This window comes from Pseudopodoces humilis, chromosome 5 (assembly GCF_049639895.1).
Source record: "Pseudopodoces humilis isolate 2021_Gansu_Grassland_sample_001 chromosome 5, ASM4963989v1, whole genome shotgun sequence".
Taxonomy (NCBI): Eukaryota; Metazoa; Chordata; class Aves; order Passeriformes; family Paridae; genus Pseudopodoces; species Pseudopodoces humilis.
Genome location: NC_142204.1, coordinates 6689873 through 6710464, shown reverse-complemented (window position 1 = coordinate 6710464; position 20592 = coordinate 6689873). Strand labels below are relative to the sequence as shown.

Genomic DNA, 20592 nt, shown 5'->3' with positions numbered 1-20592 from the left:
TTCAAAACTATTTAATATACAGAACTAATTCATACTGTGATGAAGGGCAAAGAAACATTTATAAAAAAATCAGAAGCCATGAAAATCTGAATTTCCTCACCCTTTAAAAATCCTCCCCTGATTCTCTCTTTCCCTTCTGCCTCATTCCTTTTCTCCACCTCATGCTTTTCTTTAATTAAGCAAATAAAAATATCTTAAAATTGCCTTTTGCCTGGAATTCCTCATTTTGTTTCTCCTACTACTACACATACACTCATAAAAAATCTAACACTGAAGGCAAATACCAGTATCTGGTCCTGGTTTTGTATCACCAATTTTGATAGAATTTCGTTCCAGTGACCTAATATGACCATGATTCAACCATTGTTGTATTAATTGTATATTCACTTTGATGCCTATTCCAGATGTGAAGCTTCATATCCTGAACTCATGGAAATCATGTCACACACTTGTCAGCTTGCAAAACTTCATGTTGCAAGGTTCAGTTGCAAAACAAGTCTGTAGTCTCACACTTGATCTTACAGCATCTCTACAGTCCCTACTTTTAGATATTAAGATGTTTAGATATTAGATAGTTTAATTATTACATTAAAATTATATGTCACATTATTTATTATTACATTATTAGATATTCTATACTATATGACATTAATATAGAGTATATTACTATTATTATACTATTGAGTAATTTAGATATTAGGTTAATAAGATTTCTTAGACACTAAACACTAGGATATTTAGATACTTGAATATTAGGATTTAGATATTATGACCACAGAAGCACAGGAGCTCTGGCATTCTGGGTAAGGAGTTTTCAATGAATAAGCAAAATCAGAGATGGCTTAAGAAGACTTCAGCAATCCAGTACAGAAAGACAGGCTGAGAAAAGGAACAAATTTACCTGAAGTATTAACAGCATCTGAATAATAGATGGTGGAACTCTGGCTCTGGAACGGGATAATGCATCTTCCAATTTTATATTGAGGGTAATTATATTCCTAAAATGCAGAAGAGCTAATTGCCGAACCGAGGGCTCCTTTCCCTTGGAAACACAAAGAAAGCAAAACAGATTATGAGCAGTGTGAAAATGAGTTTCAAAATCCTCTGTTCAAATTCCTTCTTCCACTCCTGAGGGATTACAAGAATGATAAACCTATATGAAACACGAAGGAAACATAGCAAAGGACAGAGAGCAGCCCCTAAGTCTGCACAGTAAATCTGATTTGGCAGTAGTGAACTCTAGAGATGGTGACTGTGTCTGCATGTGAACCAGATGAAGGGCTGGGGTGGGATGAGAGTTGGATGATATATGAATATTTTGTATTTTAGCAGTACATCACAAATTAAATGTATCATAAGCTAAAAAAAAAAAAAAAAAAAGGCAGGGCTGCAAATTGGTTGAATTTCCATTATTTTGTAAGATTTTGAATACTCCCCGTTTACGGTCTTCAAATTTGGCCGCCTGACTCGGCCCACCTGTGGATCCTCCTCTCTATACAGTTTGAGAGACTTTACTTATGTCAGGAGCAGAGCTGAAGTTTCATATTTCATTTTCAAAGACATCTGTTTTCAGTTCAACAATACCTTCTCACTGAGGAAAACCTCCAGCTGAAGAATGCAACTCAAGCTCTGCAGAGATTAATGGCACCTGCCTTATGTAGAGCTGTGAAACTGTTTCTCTTTCTGGCATTAGGGGTTTTTCCTTGGGTATACATGGCTGTACACACGGAAGGTTTGGTATTCAACTGATGCTGACTTAAGTCTGGAATAAAGAAGCCTGACCCAACCCTACTCATTTCTTTTCACTTTCAGAATTATTTAAACTGAAGTAAAGTAGACCCAGTTGCTTCAGTTGTTAATTAATATAATTTACAAGATCACATAATCACCAATTGGGCTTTTGGAAGAAACCTCAGAACATAAGCAACTAGATCTATTTGAATTTACATGGGACTTAGGACTCTTAAACCCTCAAAATTCCTTTGGAAATTCAAGTAATTATTTCCACCTGATAGGGGATAAGACTTGTGTTACTAAAATATTTTCAAAGGCCTCAGAAACACAACAGAGAATAGGAATGTTTGGTGCAATTTTCAAAACCAACTTAATGAGTTCTGATTTAGTCAAGTACTTAACAAAAAAAAGGCTTAGAGCCTACCTGTATCTCTAAGTGTCCAAATATCTTGGATTTAAATTACAGGGCACTTAGAAAAAGCTCCCTTTGTGTTCTTGTATGTTTTTAGTAACATCTTATTTCCATTGTTTTAGAATTTCTACTGATGACACGAGTCATTAGGTGAAGCAGCTTGTATGTTTTCTGGGCTCTTCCCTTTCAGAATAAAATTAAGTGTGAAATAGAAACTTTCCCTCTAAATTCAGACTTCATACCTGTAACTGTCTGAAGATTCAAATGGTAGTATTTTTAACATTTAGACAATCATTTTAGGCATAAGGTCCATTTGAAAAAATAAGAGGTTTCTAAAGTTTCCCCAAATATATTCAGCCACCAAGTTCCCACTGAAATCTGTAGGAATCTATAAGGAACTGCAAAGATCACTTGCACCTGTCTGGTACAGATTTCCTTGAGACTTCAGTGATAAACAATACTCTTTGGCTATCACTACAGTAGAAGATCAAGTATCTATTGTGCATTTAAAATTACTGCAGTTAAAATCTGTGCTCATCTAAACTGGTCAAACTTCATTGACTTTTGCTGTCCACTTACCATAGCACAGAATTCAATCTCAGACATACAATTCCTTTTCAAAATTGGAGATACTTCAAAGACAAAACTCACATTGCAGAGAAAGAAATGCATATATTTAAATCAACACAACTCCACTTATTTCACTGTGCAACACTTCAGTTTATCATTCATAACCTTTTTTGACTTTTAGTGTGATTGGCAAATGGACTAACCAGCTTCCTGCACTCCACTTTTGCTTTCCAAGTTCCTCTTCACCTTTTCCAACCAAGCACTTCAAACCATTTGCACAAGTAACTTATTTGCATGACATGACTAAACACAATAGCTGCACTAGGAGGTTGGCCCAAGGAGAGAGAATTAAGGATTGCATCAATCTGCTGATGAACCTGTAAAGTTGCTTTTTACAGTTTTTCAAGATTCTATGATAATAGAGTAATTTTTTCACCTGCACAGGATAGAAAATAGCCTGCAGCATGGGCAGGACATCACTGAAGAAAAAATCCCAGGTTTCAGCTAAGGTATCCAGTAGTTTCTGCCCTGCAAAAACACAAAACAAACTAGTGAAGAGTTTTGGTTGTAATGAGCTAGCTGCAAAAAGTAAAACACACAGGAAACAATGTGAATCTGCTACTATATGCTAAGATGAATCATGTAGCAGCTACTATTAGCAGTATGGAATTAGTTTTCCATACTGGTATATCAGATCCTTCCACATTTGTGTCTTTTCAGGTGACTCGTCTAATGTTCTCAATAAACTCAGAGTCTGAAGTTACTTAGAAGTTACTGTGAAGAATGAAGAGTAATAGCCCAGGTTACATCTTCCTCTTGCAGTAATACTTGCTGGACTGGACTGTGGAGGAGAGCAGGGGGAGGACACATCAGGTTAAATGTGGAAGTATTCCTGCAGAGGAATTTACCCCACTGTTCTCTCTCCTGCCTTTCAAGCTGCAAGTCAGTAGAGCAAACCACACTCTGTGGAGATGCTCTGTAAAGCATCCCCTCAAGCTGGTCCCTTGTAGCTTTTCCACTGTTCCCTTTCCCACTTACACAGAAAAACTCACTCAAGATCTATGGAAAAGAAAAATCATGTTAAGGCGCTAATTTTTACTCTAACTTTCAAGCAATGCAGTTAGAATTTGCTATGGCGCGAGTTCCCTGTGGTCGTCACAAGGTCACCTCCATGTCCATTCCTTCCCCAGCAGCAGCCACCTGGAATCCTCCCCAGTGGAATCTGGAGAATCTCTGGCCAGGTTGTACAACCAAGTTGGACACTGAGCTCCTCACAGAACATTTTGCACAACACAGAGGCAAATGCAGGAGCCAAGATCCACAGAGGAAATCTGGTTCCATGGGTGGGTTCTGGCTTCAGATCCCAGTTCCCCAAAATGGCCCATGTGACCCTGGATAAGCTCTTTACCATCCCTATGCCCCCAACCCAACTGAGGTTGGGTTGCAATGCCCCTGCACTTCCACCAGCAAGTGTCAGGGGGATAAAGGCATCAGAGATTCTGAGATATTCAGACAAGACAATATGACTTGCCAGGAAACAAATTCAGTAGCAATCAATCAATATTACTATTGTTGTCAGAATCTGATACTATTCTTAATTTTTGTATTAGAGCATTACTTTGAGCCTCAGCCAGGGAGTATTTTGCCCAGAATTACACATGTACACACGAAGCAATTATGCATGAAAGCATTGCACTCAAAGTTAGCCAAATGCCAATCTTTACTACGGGATACTTGATCCCCCTGCCTTTTTAAGCATGTGATGAATAGCAACAGCTCTGGTGAATCTGCAACTACTGAATTATTTCCAGGCTGATGACTTCAAGTGCTTTCAGATGTAGATCACCATGCTATACTACAGCTGCTGGCTTGTAGAACACACTAAGGTCTTATTTTCAGCACCACCAAGCAGGAGCTCTCTCTGTCCTGCATGCTCATGTGCAAGACTGAAAAGGGTGTTCTCGTTTCCATTTTTAAAACCTTTTCAAAAAGTATGTTTTTCGTTAGTTCTAATGAAATACAGCAGGGAACCAAATCCAAAAATTTCTAGCAGCTGTAGCAGTTGTAATAGTAGTAATAATAATAATAATAATAATAATGATAGCAGTAGTATGAATAGTAACAGTAACAGTAATAATAAACATGCTAGGTTTGGCTGGGATAAGTTTAATTTTCTTCCCAGTAGCTGGTAGTGGCTGTGTTTTAGGTTGGTGCTGGAACAGTGCTGATAACACAGGGATGTTTTAGTTACTGCTGAGCAGGGTGTGCACAGAGCCAAGGCTCTTTCTGTTCCTCTCCCACCCCACCAGTGAGGGCCTGGAAGTGGGGCAGGAGGGGCACAAGGAGTTGGGAGGGGACATGGCTGGGACAGCGTTTCCCAGATGGCCACAGGGACATCCCAGACCATTTGGTGTCATGGTCAGCATACAGAGCCAGGGGGAGATGGAGGAAAGATGGATATTTGGAGTGATTGTAATTGTCCTCTCAAGTCACTGTGGAGCTCAACTTTCCTGGGATGGCTGAACACCTGCCTGCCCATGAAAAGTGGGGAATGAATGCTATTTCGCTTTGCTTGTGTGCATAATTTTTGCTTTACCTATTAACTTGTCGTTATTTCAACACACCAGTTTTTTCACTTTTACTCTTTTAATTCTCCTTGCCATTCCATGGAGGGAAGCGAGTGAGTGGCTCCACAGGGCAGAGCTGCTGGCTGGAGCCAAATCACGAAAATAACCTTGCATTTTAACATCCAATACTAGTGTCTGAAAGACCAAAGCGCTTCCAAGATATAAATCTGATCATGAAGGAGAAGCCCAGCCACTACACTCTGAAGACAGAGTTTTAAAGAGTTAAATGTTGTTTGAGTTAAATTTAGTTCTAGTTCCCAAAAGGTGAGGTTAAAAGCCCTTATAAATCTAGTCCTTTTCAAATCTTGCTGCTAGAATAGTATGAAGTAAATTACTCTGTTGAGATAAACATGCCTTTACCATCGCACACTTACTCCATCCTGTGGGCAGCTTGTTTTAAGATGTCATTTATCTCTGCACAGCAACTCAGAAAGGATGCAGAGTTGAATGACTTAGGTGGGAATACCTTTTATTGAGGGCTGTGGAAGAATTCCTATGATCTGTTGAAGGGCATCTTTCCCATGAAGGAATGTGACTTACATGTGCTATGAAGGATAGATCCTTTTCTTACTGTCAGGCAAAGATCTCTACATTTAGCATATGCATTTGCTGGATTCCAGGAAACCGGGTTACTCTAAATGCTCGTTTTTATGATGCACAATATAGTCAGTTTTGTATGGCATAAAAATGCATTTGGTACTTTTCACAGGACTTCTAAAAGTTAATTGAAACTCATGAAAGAAATATAAGAATAAATAATTAGATATTAAGAAGAAATTATTCCTGTTGAGGGTGGTGAGGCCCTGCCTCAGAGAAACTGCAGCTGCCCCACCCTTGGAAGTGTCCAAGGCTGGGTTGGATGGGTCTTGGAGCAACCTGGTCTAGTGGAAGGTGTGCCTGGCCATGGCAGGTGGGTGGATCAGGATGATCTTTAAAGGTCCCTTCCAATCCAAACCATTCTGTGATTCTGTGATTTTCAAAACCTTCTGCAGGACAAAACCCCTCCAAAGGGTGGGGGGTTTTCTCTTACAAAAACTTCAACACCAAGTGGAGAGGGAAACTCAAACCATGGGATGGGGACAACCTGAGATTTGAGGGCAGAACTGCTGCTTCTGCAGACCCAGGAAGCAAGCCCTGCTCAGAATGGGAGCTCCAAGACTTCCATGCTTCCAGCTCTGTCTTGGGTGTTTTGAGAGCCATGAAGCCACTGAATACAGGATGGACTCTGGGGCAGAGCTGCATCTGCTGCCAATAAACACAGATTCCAGCCTTGGAAATTCAAGTCCACCAGCAACTCCCCAGGAAAGCTGTGTGCCAGAAACGCCTCTGCCTCTGAATAAGAAGCCTGAATTACTGCTACCCTCCTGTAACTTGCCAGTTTTAGAGACATTTCTGATCACAGACTTGGAAAAAATACGACCAGCTTAATTCTCACCTTACCAGAATTTTTGACCATAATTTAAAGGGCAGCCATGAAATGATACACTAAATCAAAAAAACAAAGTAAGTTTAAAATCAACAGCTTGTTGAAATTTGGTATTTCCTAAACATGGTCCTATATTTGAAAGCCCTTTAGTCACCTCACAGTTTAGTTTTTAATCTAAGTTTTGATCTCAAACATCAGATACAGTATTTTTGATTTTCAAGATGGTAACACTAGGAAAAAAAAGTATAGGACTTTGGTAGGTCTGTATCTCATTTGCTGATTTGATACTTATAAAACAACTTCCTTTGTGATTTACAGAGCAGCTATGAAGGTCTTGCAATCCCTACAGCTCCCCTTGTGCTCTCCAAGCTGTTATTTTATATAAATGTGGAATTTGGTGTTCAGCTTAAGGACTTTCAGTACTTTTTTTTGTGGGCTTTGAGGTTTTTAATGTGATATAGATCCTCTTTTTGCGGTGTTCAGGGCTACTGTCTTTTCATCAGAAAAGCTTGATTGTGTAACACCACCTTAATCTGACCAACTGTACTGTCAGTAATGAAAGGTCATGTACAGGATGTATAGATAGCTGAGACTAATGGAAACAGCTGTCTCCAAGCTCCTGCTTAAGCAGTATATTTAGACTAAGTGACATTATGACTATAGCTGTGGAAAAGGAAAGATGCATTTCTTTAAAACTGCCTTCACCACCCAAAGATCTTTAGAATGTTTACATAGGCAATAATCCTTGAAGCTATTACAAAACCATTTCACCATCTGATGTATAGAATCACAGAATCATTTAGGTTGGAAAAAACCTCCAAAATCATCAAATCCAACCATGAACTCAGCGCTGCCAAGGCCACCTCTAAGCCAGATCCCCAAGTGCCATACCTACATCACTTTTAAATACCATCAGGGTTAGTGACTCCACCACTGTGCTGGGCAGCTTTGTTCCAATGCCTGAACAACTCTTTTGGTGAAGAAATTTTTTTCTAACATGCAATCTAAACCTTCCCTGGCACGACTTGCATGTCAAATCTAGGACAACACAGCATATTTAACAACACATCTAAACGCCACTTAATAGAGTAAGACAAAATATTGGTGGCTATAAAGCAACACATCAAGTGGAGCTTTATCCTTGATGTTACTTCCAGAGATGGCACCTCCAGAAGGTGTAGACAGTTGGATGGAGCCCTGCCTTTAGAAGAGACAGTGCCTGACCTCATTTATGTCAGCATGATTCCAGAATAACTTTTAAAACAAGCTGCAGCATTATTTTGGACTTAGATACTTAAACTAAGTATCTAAAGGGATTTTTTTGCTTACTTTTTTGTTTATTACATATCTTAGTCTATTTTCAGTTTTCCTGAGCAGGATATAACTGAAGGAGAAGGAAGTGTCCTTGCTGGAGGCAATCGCTCAATGACTCCCTCAATGCTGCTCTAGGCAATCACCTCTCCTTTATGAAGGTTAATGAGAACACCAAGACAGGACCAACAACAGACTGTAGGAATGGATTGAAACATGATAATCCATAGTCCCAGGAAGATAGTGGAAAGCATGCCAATGCCTCCAGAGCATTTGCTAAAACAGCTGTGACATACATAGCCATGCTAAAATGCAAGTTACCTTCATAAAAACGGATCTTGTCCCTTAGGATCACCATGCCTTTTGTGAGCAGCTGATTCTGTAAATAAAATATAGACTACATTCACTCAATTCTGTACTTCCCTACAGCAATCATATTTCACATTTTGTTCATTTTTAATTTTAGAAAGTGAAGGGGGTATTTGATTTTAAAAAGTAAGCATTGAAGGACTCTTGCTTATCTTATTTAAATCACTTGGGACACTGTTGGGGTTGATGAAGGCCATGAGAAAAATCTCTGTAGCCATGGTGAGTAAAGTATCACCCACTTGAAGGTTCCATAGTTTCTTTGTTACCATTGGCTGTATTTTGTCGCATTATTTTAAAAATTTATAATCCCTAGTTGTTATTTGCTCCTTCCCCTCAGACTCCACCCCTACCTTAGTTTACCTAAGTTACTGTAACCCCCTGGTCCTCACCTTCTGTGTGCATTCCTATATATTGTTCAGATTATGTGTTTGTTATTTTGCTTATTAAAGATCTTTACTTTTCAGGTCACACAATTGTGCCTGTCCCTATTTATTTTCACCACCCTCTGCCCTGAAGTCAGGGGACCAAAAGGTTTGTTGTTGTTGAGTCACCCTCACTGCAACAGGACACTTGTGAAAGTATGCTATAATCACCTGCTGTTTTTAGGACAAAGGATGTATTCTGTGCAGTACAAAGTATTTCTCAAACTTCAAATGACTGACCTACAAAACATGTACTTAAAGAAGCAGAAAGAATATTGCTTCAACAGACAGTGGTACTTCTAAAAGTCTTTCCTAGTAACTCTACTGCAATGAATTTCACTGGTTTACTCAAGGACTTAAATTTTAAGCTAAAAAACAATGTCTGAAACCTCAAGAAAGACAGCAATGACCTATAGAAACACAGTGACAGGTTGGGTTTTCACTATCTAACTGTATGCATATATATAAAATCCAAATCTCATCAATGTGTTGATTTCAAAAACACAGGGAAGTCAGTGGACATCTCTGAACGGTTTCAAGTATCTCCAGGTCATCATTTAGTGCGGGCAAAATTATTTTTCTTAGTAGCATAAAACAGAATTGGATTTAAATAAAGAAAGCACATGCCTACCTGCAGATACTCAGTGAAAAATGATCCCAGTTCTGTTTTCAGTAATTGCCTGTTTTAAAAAGAGCAAGAAAAGAATCTGTGTAATCAGCAAATTACATTAGCTGTGCAAGGCATGAATGAGAAGTCACTAATAGCAACTTACTTTAGAATGAGCACAGAGACTGTCATTAATGACTAACTACAAAGAGAACAAACAGGATCAACAATACTGACTCAAACCATCATTCTTGCCTGTTGAAAAATATTTGCTGTCAGTTTAGATGCCTCAATTGCACATATGAAAGGAAAATAAGATTTGATGAAAAGAGGATGCTTTCCATCCTACATCCACTCAGGACAAGACAGCTGAAGTTTCATATGGTTTCAATGAAAAGGCAGGTAGGAATTTAACAGTTTAGCTCTGCCTCTCATAATTCCTCTACACTAAAACCTACAAAGCAACCTCAGAGAGCAATTGAAACTCCCATGCAAAACAAAATCCCACAAACTCTCAAATTCAGAAACTGAATTCAACTCGGTCCATTAGCCTGCTGGTATCCAGGTAAAATTTGCCACATAGCTAAAAAGCTGTGTTATTTAAATCTCACACGCTGGATGCTAGATAATGCTTCTCTTTAGTCAGGCCACTATTTAGATGCATAAACGACAGCTCAGACCTTATAGAAAAATAGTCCCAGCTGGGTTTTCTGAACAAATCTCTTTTGAAAACCTGCCTGCATGACCATGCCAGGTTCCATGAAGAAATGATGTCAAATGTGACTTAAAAATCTAAACACCCACTTCAATTAGAGTAATTATGTGAATTATATGTTCAATAGCATGTCATCTATCCCTTTGTGTTATGTCTTTAACTGACAACTGTTTAACCAAATTATTTAGCTAGTAAACAAGAGACATCAAACCAAATCCAGCATATCCCTATATTCTGTGAAAGTCTACAGGACTTGGTTCTGATGTTTTTACAACACATGCTTCAGCACAGCCTCTTGAGATCCCCTGAGAGTTCAGGGAAGAGAGGAGCATGTCAGTCTTGAGGAGGCTGAAATACGGTTATGGAATTATTTATCCTTAAGCACATGTCCACACTGACCCCACAGTCTGGAAGGTCTAGGCATAAATTAAATTAAAAAATAAACAGAAGGAAGGGCATTTTCAGATGTTCCTAAGCATCAAAATCCTTTTCAGCTAGAAACTTGACTAATTTAGACAAACTATTTATGGACAAAAGTTCTGAAAGCCAGCAGAGGTATTATCCATAGGTGTCCCACTGCCATGAAGATCACCAGTCCTCTTGGCATGCGGCTGCAATGTGGGGGAGAGGGCAGCTCTGGCACCACCCTGCTCTCAACAGTAATACTGACAAGCCCTTGGCAGGGGTTAAAACCCAGCTCACTCAGAGCTGCTCAAGTTCCAGTGCCTCAAGGGAACTCAAGGAGAACAAGGTTGTAACAGCCAAATTGTAGCATGTTCACTCCAAGTGGAGATTTGCTGTCCAGTGAGGTGACTTTTTTCTAGATCACAAGTGATGACACCAAAGGTTCATCTTACTTTGAACATGGATAGACAGACCACTTTTAGGTTGAACTAACAAGAAAGTTGCAGATTTGAATTTTACTATGAGGGTGGCAATTTATTCTCATGTATCTCTTTGTGCCACTGTTTCAAGAAAATACTGGTACTTTATGCTGACAGATTTTGTTTCATTTTCTACCCGCTCCTCAAGCTAGCAACTCCAGATGGATTCTTCAAAGCCTTGAAGACGTGATGTGCAACTACCTTCTCTTTTAGTATTTTAGGTTCTACTGATAAATTCTGGTGTTTAGGTCAGGAAATAAAAATGTATGTTCTGCTTATCCAATAGCCAGCTCCCTGATAAAACAAGATTCCACCACATTTCTGCTTTTTCAACTGAAATCAAATAACAAGCTTGTAGGTAATTAGATGCACTGGACTGCACCACACCAGCAGCTGCCAGGAGGCAGCTCTACACCTACATTAACATCTCTGTTTACAGGGCAGAAGAACTGACACAATTCATGCATCTTGCTTTTCGAATCCCTAATAATACAGATATTTAAAGCTACTTAATTAATTTCCAGTGAAACAGTGAGGCCTTCAGGTCAGATCAGAACACTGGTGTTTGTTATTCTTTGTATATATTTATTTAAATATATATAAGTATATATCCACAACAAAACTGGATCAAAGACATTGCTTGCAATTTCCTTTTCATCCTTGCTTCATTTCCTTTAAAAAAAAACAGTCAGGCTGTCAGATACTGGATAATTTCAATTACTGACCAACCTTACGGTCATCATGTGGACATCATGATAGAATCCAGGTAAAAATCTGACTAAACTTAAAAGAGATCCCTGACCAGATAGCAGAACTTATTTCAAGTACATCTGATTTTTAAAGCAGGCATTTTGCACTCATAAAGCTTCTCTATCTGAACTCAGGTCTTTACTGCCCGTTTCTTAACTTAATAAGTTAACAAATTTAACAAATACTTAACAAATTAAGATGATAATATAAATTCCTTTAAAATGTGCTAAAATGGCTCCCAACTTTTTTTTTCCCTGATGCTGTTTCATTGGTTCATGCTTAAATTAACTCTTGCAACAGTACTCAGAATGGAAAGCGTAACACTGCATAACAGATATTAAAAAAAGTTAAATGAAGCAAACAAGTGATTTTACTGGGTTTGAACTCTGGCTGCAAAAGATGAAATGCCACTAAAATGTGCTTAAAATGTGCTTTGTTTGCATCACATCAGTATCCTGAAACTCAGAAAAGAGGAAGCTATAATTATGCATTAGCTTTAATACAGGACATCCAGCTTTCACTCCGTTTCCCTTCGCTTTTTCTTCTTTGTTTTAAAAGCAGTCGAAATAAACCTTTTGAAATGACATATGTTACATGAAATGAAAAAGGAGAAAACACTGTTTAATTATTAATATTGCAGGCGTGGACCAAGAGAAAACTAAGCAGTACATACACACATGGAGGTTTTTATTACTAGACTTTTGACTCAATCTCCTAATAAATGACCCAGTATGGGCCCAGAAGAAGGAATGCACAGGCCACGTACTGGTCATACTCCCCATTGCTGGGACTTTACTGTGCTTCATCAGCTTTTGCAGAGGAAATTAGGAGTTCTAGCAGTGTGAGAGGCTCAACTCCCACACTGGTTTTATTGCAATAGGGATTCTGAAGGCTGTATGCAATTCAGTATTTAAGGGCACTTCCTAATGCCACAGGAATGCAAGAATGGTATCAAAAGGCATTGGTGTAAACAAGTGGCAGCTCTTATGAGCCAAACCTAAAAGAAAAGTAGATTTTCACAATTTGTACCCACTGATGTTTCCTTAAATAATCAGGGTTCAAAACCTCAAGATGTGTGCTCAGAAATTGTTTTATGTGTTTGTTTGCATGTATGTGACACATGGTAGCTGAATATATGTGACATTGCTGAGTCAAAACAATGGCGTGCAAATATTGTTCCAATATTTACACTTGAGCTAGGAATCAACTTGGATATTCAAGGGCTTATTATGAAAAGTATTCCAGAATCTGCTCTAATTAAAGTGGTAAAGTAAAATAACTTATTTTACTGTCCTGTAACTATTCAAAAAAGTAACTAACTAATATTAACCATTTACCTGAATGCTTCCACACTTGAATTCTGCCCAGTGGAAATAATGGACTTGCTTCTCAGTTTGTACTCATGTGTCTAAAACTATCATAAAGCAAGTGCAGACTTGTTCCACTTTTGAGGTCATGTTTATGTATCAGGAATTTTTGCACTCAATAATAACATTAACCCAAAGAAAGTTATTTTGAACTAAATAACCAAAGCAGTAAGACAGGTATTTTTGGCATGTGTCAAATCAGCAACTTCATCTCAGGTATGAGACACCAGGCATTCTCCCTGAAGTGACCTACGAGCTGAGATACCAACAAAGCAGCATCATCCCTACCCAAACAAAAAGAAATGGGCCTATCAAGTGGCAGCAAAGCCTATAATAAAATGGAAAAAAAAAATCAGCATATTTCTAGTCAGCTTGCCTGTTCAGCCACATGAGATGCTGCATTAAATTCAACTCAACTATGTTACTAAGCGTCATTGTGGTTCAGGGTATACAGCCAAGTAAATTAAAGCAAAATCTGGGCACATTTCTATTTCTATTTGTTGGTTCATACCAGAGTTTATTTGTCTGACACATCAGCAGAATATTTTTATTTTTCCTCTCCTGTCCCTCACCAGCAGACAAGCATATTAAGGGAAATGCACTGGGCCAAGAAATCTCAGTCCAGAAGTACCATTTGTTGTCATTCAGATAAAACTGAAGAATCCTAACAGCACTTATAATAATAACGATTAACCATTATTCCAGCAAATAACTGAACGTGATTGATGGATCATGCTAAGTGACAGACATCCTAGAAAAGTTATTTTTTATATGTCATTTTCTCACCAGCGAAGAAATAACTGAAGAGTGTTTATTTTAATTTCAAAAAAAACCCAAACACAGGCCCAATATCATCTGGCTGGACTTTTCTGAAGAGATTTTCTTTTTTTCCAATTAAAGGAACCAGACTGGGCCCAGACTGAGAATCAGCCAGGGACAGATAAACCCAGAATATCTAGTTATTCTGGGGAATATATTGGAGAGTCAGACTCCAGTGTCCAGACAGAGCAGCAATGAGCTGTTAAGGAAAGGAAATAACTAAGGATCATATGTGAAGACAGCTAGGGAATGTAATAAGCTGTCTGTCTTTTGTAAGTGCAGATTCTTTCCCACCATTTATTTTATAAAGCATTGGACAAATTTCTGTAAGAAATCAGCTACCTTGCCCTTGCCAGGGAGAGGGTTTGGTAAGCAATAATTAGTGCTGTAAATCCAGGTATCAGCTTATATCTTTGTAAATTTTCTTTTCAACTGTAACTTGAATAACTCAAATGGTAGGGTTTTCAATTTTTTTTAAAGGGAAGAAAGTTCCCAATATACATCTCACTGGCCTACAGTTAGTCTGTTACAGACAGTATCATCAGAATATAGGGAAGAATTTGGAAACATAAACAGTGTTATTCAGGCCATGATGTCTAACAGGACAGTTTTGTCACTTCATTTACATTCATGCTGTGTGGAAGGAGCAGTAGCTCTAAGGGACCACCAGTCAGAACACCTTTCCTTGCCATGTCTCACAGAGTGCTTGGAGGCTTTACCTCTTCCATGGATGCAAGGGAAGCACCTCTGGAAATGGCAGTATCAGTGCCATGCAATGGGGCTGAATCACAACAGGGGCCCAGGTTTTCCATTCCTTAGTTTTAAACCAGCACAGTTTTAAACCTTAGTTTTAAACCAGCACATTAAAAGGCCCTACTGCTCAGAGGTGAATTCCTCCAGCAGAAGGAGGGATCAGCTCTTGCCCACAGTGAAATGTTGACACACATCAGCAGCAGTGATTACTGAGGCAAAATGGACTGTGCTGGTCAAAACTGCCACTGGGAGAAAAACCTTAATGCTCTGCAGAAGCTGTGAAGTGTGAGGGCTGGCAAACAGTACTGAGCATCTGGCTGAGAACACCTTGCGTGGCCAAGTCTCTTACCTGACTCCTTCATTGAGGTTGTAAAGTTCATGGTCTGGGAGACCCTTACGCTGGAATACTGCTATCACTCCATTGTGGATACTGAAAGAGGACATGATGAGTCATTAGCATCCAGTAAGATTCGAGAATGGTATGACCTCCACAATTATTCTAACATTTCTGTCTAGACACTTCAGGACCTTTTAAAAGTCACAGATGACTTCTGGTATCCCACCCATCCCAGATGCCTAAAAGGAAATTACTGCCTAGCAAATAGGTAACATCTTTGAAAATCAGCTCTTTTAGATTTGTTCCAACTCAGTAACTTCAATAGATGTACATCTGAAATCAGTAATTTCAAATACTTAGGCCAATTTTTTAAACACTTTAAGTATGTCAGCTATAACTTTTAATACATTCACATATTAATATATTCACATATACCTGAAAAATTTGAAAGTATAGTTTTTATCTCTATGGCTCACTGCAGAGACAATTAACAGCTTCCATTGCACTGGAGTCTGTGCAAAGCAGCAGCAATCAGCTTTAGAGCTCTGGAAAGCAGGACAAGGACCAGATCTGCCCACCCTGGAGGTACAAGGGTGTAGGGCTGCTGTGTCTTGTGAAGAAGAGCTAAAGGTGGTCGGTATCTGTTCATAAGGTCTCCAGGGAGAAAACTTGATTCCTACTGGTAGAAGAGCTTATCACAGAATCACAGGATGTCCTGGGTTGGAAAGGACCTAAAGATCATCCTGTCCCACCCCTGCCATGGGCAAGGACACCTTTCCTTAGAGTAGATTGCTCCAAAAGCCATCCAACCTGGCTTTGAATGCCTCCAGGGATGGGGCAGTCACGGCTTCTCTGGGCACCCTATGCCAGGGCCTCACCAGCCTCACAGGGAGGAATTCTTTCCTGATATCCGATCTGAACCTACTCTCTATCAGTTTGAAGACATTCCTCCTTATCCTGTCACCACACATCCTTGTAAAAAGTCTCTCTCCTTCTTTCTTGTAGCCTCCCTTCAGGTGCTGGGAAGACTTGGTCAGCTCTGGCCTGATCCAGGGCCAGATCCAGCTGCACGGGGCTGCTCCCACTCCAAGGGGATGTCATTGCAGGAAAAATGCCAGGCAGCAGCAGAAAGTGCCTCAGGAGTGCCAGTGCCCACATTAAACTTTCCCAGGCCGATGATAAGACAGCTCATTTCAATGCCAGCTGTGAGCAGAGGACTGGTTGGAAGGTAAACTCAACACTGTTCACTGAGAGATTCAAAATGCAGGGACACAATAGCAAAGAGATGCACTATCAGAAAAGCACAGCCACCTTCATCTAAGGAAAAAGGAAACTAAAAGTGGCAGGTGAAGGGTCTGACCTGCTGTGGAAAAATACAGATGCAAGCAGAAATAAGAACCATTATCTTCTTCTCTCTTTTGTTCCTTTGAAGATGTTTCCAAAACCTTACACATGACTGCTGCCACAGCAGTCTCTCTTTCCCCACAAGCACAGACATACATTCACAATCTAACCCAGATTATTTTGGCTGGCTCATACAGACACACTAAATTTATGATTATTTGAAAATTGGCAGATAAATGTCTCTGGTGTACAGTGAAGTGACTTGGGTGTTTTAATATTATGAGTAATAAGGGAAATAAGATTAATGTAGTGAATGAAACAAGCAGTCTCTACACACTCTTCTGATTCAGAAATGAACTTTGCAATGTTGCCTGCCAGACTTAGGCAGAGAAGAATGACTAAACATCTCTTCTAAAAGGCAAAGTGCTCTCTCACTCTCTCTCTGGCACCCCTTTCTAAATAAGGGGGAGGGCTTCTCTCTCCAGTTTAACAGGTCCGTTATTATTCCTCAAAGAAATGAGAGAGAGCAAGCTTTTTTAACCAGAATTAAAGGGGACAGGATGTGAGCATTGACATAGAACATCCAAGCAGTGAACTTTTAGTCTGCCTGGGAACTCCCTAGTAGTGAGGGACAATACCCTTGTCTGGAAAACAAGTCTTGGCCTCATGAAGTTGACCACCTGCCTTTCCTTCCCATCACAGACAGCAGTGCTTGTATCGAGGGTGCAGGATATAGCCCCTGCCTGCAGGTTTCGTGGGAATGGCACTGGAACTGGTCCTCCACACTTGCTTAAGAGCAGACACAGAGGAGCTGGAATAACTGGGATGCTCTTGGTGGCCTCAGTTGGTGTCAGGATAATGAAAAGTTTGCTTAAATCTTCTTAGTTACCTAAAGCTAAAGAAAAAAACAAACCCAGACCTCACTCAAATCAATGGGTTTCTATAACAAATGACTGTTTAAAAATATTTGGTCAGAATGGTTCAACCTTTTGGTGTAAAGAAAATATGAGCTATTGCTTACACACAGAAGTCCTGCAAGATGCTTGTGGTGGGTGGATCACTTCACCTATGCCTGCAACCAGCTTGCATTGAGGCTTAAGTCAATAATGTATATAATGAAACTTTTACTGCAATAGTCAACCTGAACTGGAAATGCCTTGTAAACTCCCTTCTGTAACTCTTTTACAACATGGAAGTTAATAATGGGTGCAGTCATGCACTAATATTACTGTGAACACCTCTGTTGTTGCTTTCTGTTTAAGTGTGTGCACAGGAACAAGGTACTGCAGGAGACCAAAAAGAGTCCAACAGAGCCCAAAAAACTCTACTGAGCAGGCTCACAGGAGAAGAGGAAATCAGGATGTGAAAACTTTAGAGACCAGTTTTTTTGGGAGGCTGCTTTTAGAATGACAACAAAATGTCAAATGGCTCCAGCAATGTATATTGTACTTATCTATCCCATGGTAGCTACAATTGCCAAACAAAACTACCTTAAACCAAGGCAGCACTCACAACCACAAAAATCAACTCATCAGCCTAAGAAACTTCATCTCTTTTGAAAGACAACTCATTCCACATTTTACTGAACCTCCACAGGAGGAGGTGGCTCCAGCTGACTAAAATGTGCGGAATGGCAGCTCCAGCACACACAACACAGAATTTCCCCACCATTAGCTGCACCATGAAGGGATCTGGAAGGTGTAAATCCCTGGAGCACAGAGCTGGATCCCTGCTGATGGCACTCACAACCTCCAGCCCAACAGGGGCAGGGTCAAGGTAGGCAGAGTGGGGTAAATTATTCTGATTTTGCATATTATCAGTCTATTATATGCTACTGCCTGCAGAGCTCAATACAACCAAAACATACATTTCTCCTGAGTTATTTGTCCATCCAGACACCACTGGAGTGGGAGCCTGGCTCCTTCTAGTACCACCCATAAATGTTCTTTTACTGACATCTAGAAGCCAAGAAGGAAAAACTATTGCAATTAAAACAGTTTTCTGTCAGGTCAGAATCAGTTTGGCCATAGAGATCAGGAACAACTCCAAAGCTGGGCTTGCAAGTCTTTTAAGTCCTGATCTTCTGTGTGTTCCAGCCATGGCCATGGCCCTTCCAGCTCATGATTTCCTGGCAAGGCAGCAGGACTGGCCAACATCAACATCCCATAAACATCACACAGATAATTTCAGGTCTCTAAAGCAGTCACTGCCTTTGTGTGCAAACAGCATAGGTGAAAATATCACTGATTTTTATGTAGTGTTTGCAAATTCTCCCAGAGTTCCAGGTGAAGTCCAGAATGGGTGTCAATAATCACACCCTCTGACTACCAGGCAGTTTGACAACATTTCCACTTTCAAAATGGACTAAATCAGTTAGGGCAAATTTCCTCTGCACAGTTACATGAACAGCTAATTAACAATAATTAACCTGATATAGTTGCATCAAAACCTTCTTGAAGACACTCCTGCTCCAGAGTAAAACATCATTTTTCTGAATTAGCACAATCAAATTGGGAAGAGCCAATTTTCAGCACAGCTTCAGTCCAGCTGCAACTCCACCAACCTTCCCTTGGCAGGGAAGGGCCTTGACCCTTCCAAAATAAGCTTCTAGATGCTAGTTCACTTATGTTCCAGGAATTTCCACCCAAGGTAAGGCAAACTGCAAAGAGGGACAGGCTGCAATTAAGCACTTGGTCATACAAGTGAAAATAAGCTGGTCTGGAAAACTCCCTCTTTAAAGAGTCAGGGAGGCATTAGTTGCCTCACTTCACCAACTATAATCACTGCTCTTACAAACCAAGAAATTGAGACAGACAGGTGAGGGGACTTCCTGGAGGTGTTATTAAGAGTTAGCATCTCTACTAAGTGTTACTAAGAGTTAGTATCTCTATGGACTGTAGGACAAAGAAGATTGGTTTCCTGCATTCAAGGAGGTGTAAATTATTCTGGAGGGCTATGGGGAGCAGCAATTCCCTACTACCACCACCACCACCACCACCACCACCTTCTGTTACTGTAGTCATGGCTGGAAAATTCTCCATGGAGAGCAGTGGTGGCGTGGCCAGTGGGAAGTCTCTTTCACCAGCCCTGTTCTCCCTCCCATCCTACAGTGAGATTCTGTCCCCCATGCACAGAGAGTGCCAAACACTCCACAGAGGGCTTCAAATAAAGGGTCAGAATAAAAAGGGTGATCCTCAGACAGGCAGAAATACTTTAAAATATTTCTAAATAAAAACTGACAGAAGAAAAATATGCTGGTCTGGAATATTTTCTCCACTGGAAAAGCCTTCCTGTCATCTGAAAAAACATTCATCTTATATTAGGAGATGAAAGGTTTTCCTGTCTGTAAAAGTTATTTTACAGCAAATTGTTTACTGTAAAAAATTAGCCCAGACCTTAAAATCCTTTCTGATTTGTATGTCTCCTCAGATTTACTGCTGATCTCATTAATGTTAAAAGCAATTTACCTGTTTTCTTCACCTTTTCCTTGCTATCTCCTACTCCTTCATGCCTCTGTGAATTTTCTGCATTTTCTTACATCAAAGAGGATCTAAGAACCTTTGACTAGAGGCTTTCCCAGAGCACAACTCAGGCAGTATTAGCTCCTGATGAGGCAGTCTGTGCTAGCTCAGTCAGAATGAAAATCCTGCCACGGATTTTATTTGGCCTGAGTGGGCCCCCTGGTGTGTGAGCTCAGGATTAAAACTCCTGGGTTTCTCAGTCCAATTGGTTTAGTCAGCATTCAGCCCTCATTTTTGCTTGAAGTGATCTTACACCTAGTGAAAAAAATCTAAACTATTTTAATCCAGTGCAAATTTTGTGAGCTGTAATGAAGTGTAATGTCCCGCTATGTTGCTGTTGGTTGCCAGTTAACTGCACCAACAGTGTTTTGCTGCACAGATCTGGGGTTCATGGGAAAGCAAGCTCTGAAAAACCCATGATATAAAGTCTCATTTGCCTAATAGCAGACAGCAGCTTGGCACCAATTTCCCTTTGATGTAACAGTGCTGAGAAGTTTCACTGCATTTTAGCTCAGACATGAAGGGAGGAGGAAGTGACCTTCCTTGCTACCACAGTGCTACGTTCCCCCAGTAGGCTGAATTAGGCTCCTTCAGGTTGTCCTCTCCTGGTGTCAAAATGCAGAA

The 20592-nt window shown here is 40.0% G+C and overlaps 1 protein-coding gene across 3 annotated transcripts in view; it reads right to left on the bottom strand.

Annotated features, from left to right (window-relative positions):
- PRR5 (proline rich 5) overlaps positions 1 to 20592 on the bottom strand; it is a 100964-nt gene that overhangs the window by 26283 nt on the left and 54089 nt on the right. For all 3 annotated transcript variants that reach the window (XM_005526991.3, XM_088055791.1, XM_005526990.3), the window contains 5 exons: positions 15116 to 15196; positions 9503 to 9551; positions 8402 to 8459; positions 3153 to 3244; positions 902 to 1042 (listed from right to left, as the gene is read on the bottom strand). In XM_005526991.3, coding sequence (XP_005527048.1) covers positions 902 to 1042; positions 3153 to 3244; positions 8402 to 8459; positions 9503 to 9551; positions 15116 to 15196 — 421 coding nt within the window. The remainder of the gene's footprint in view (positions 1 to 901; positions 1043 to 3152; positions 3245 to 8401; positions 8460 to 9502; positions 9552 to 15115; positions 15197 to 20592) is intronic.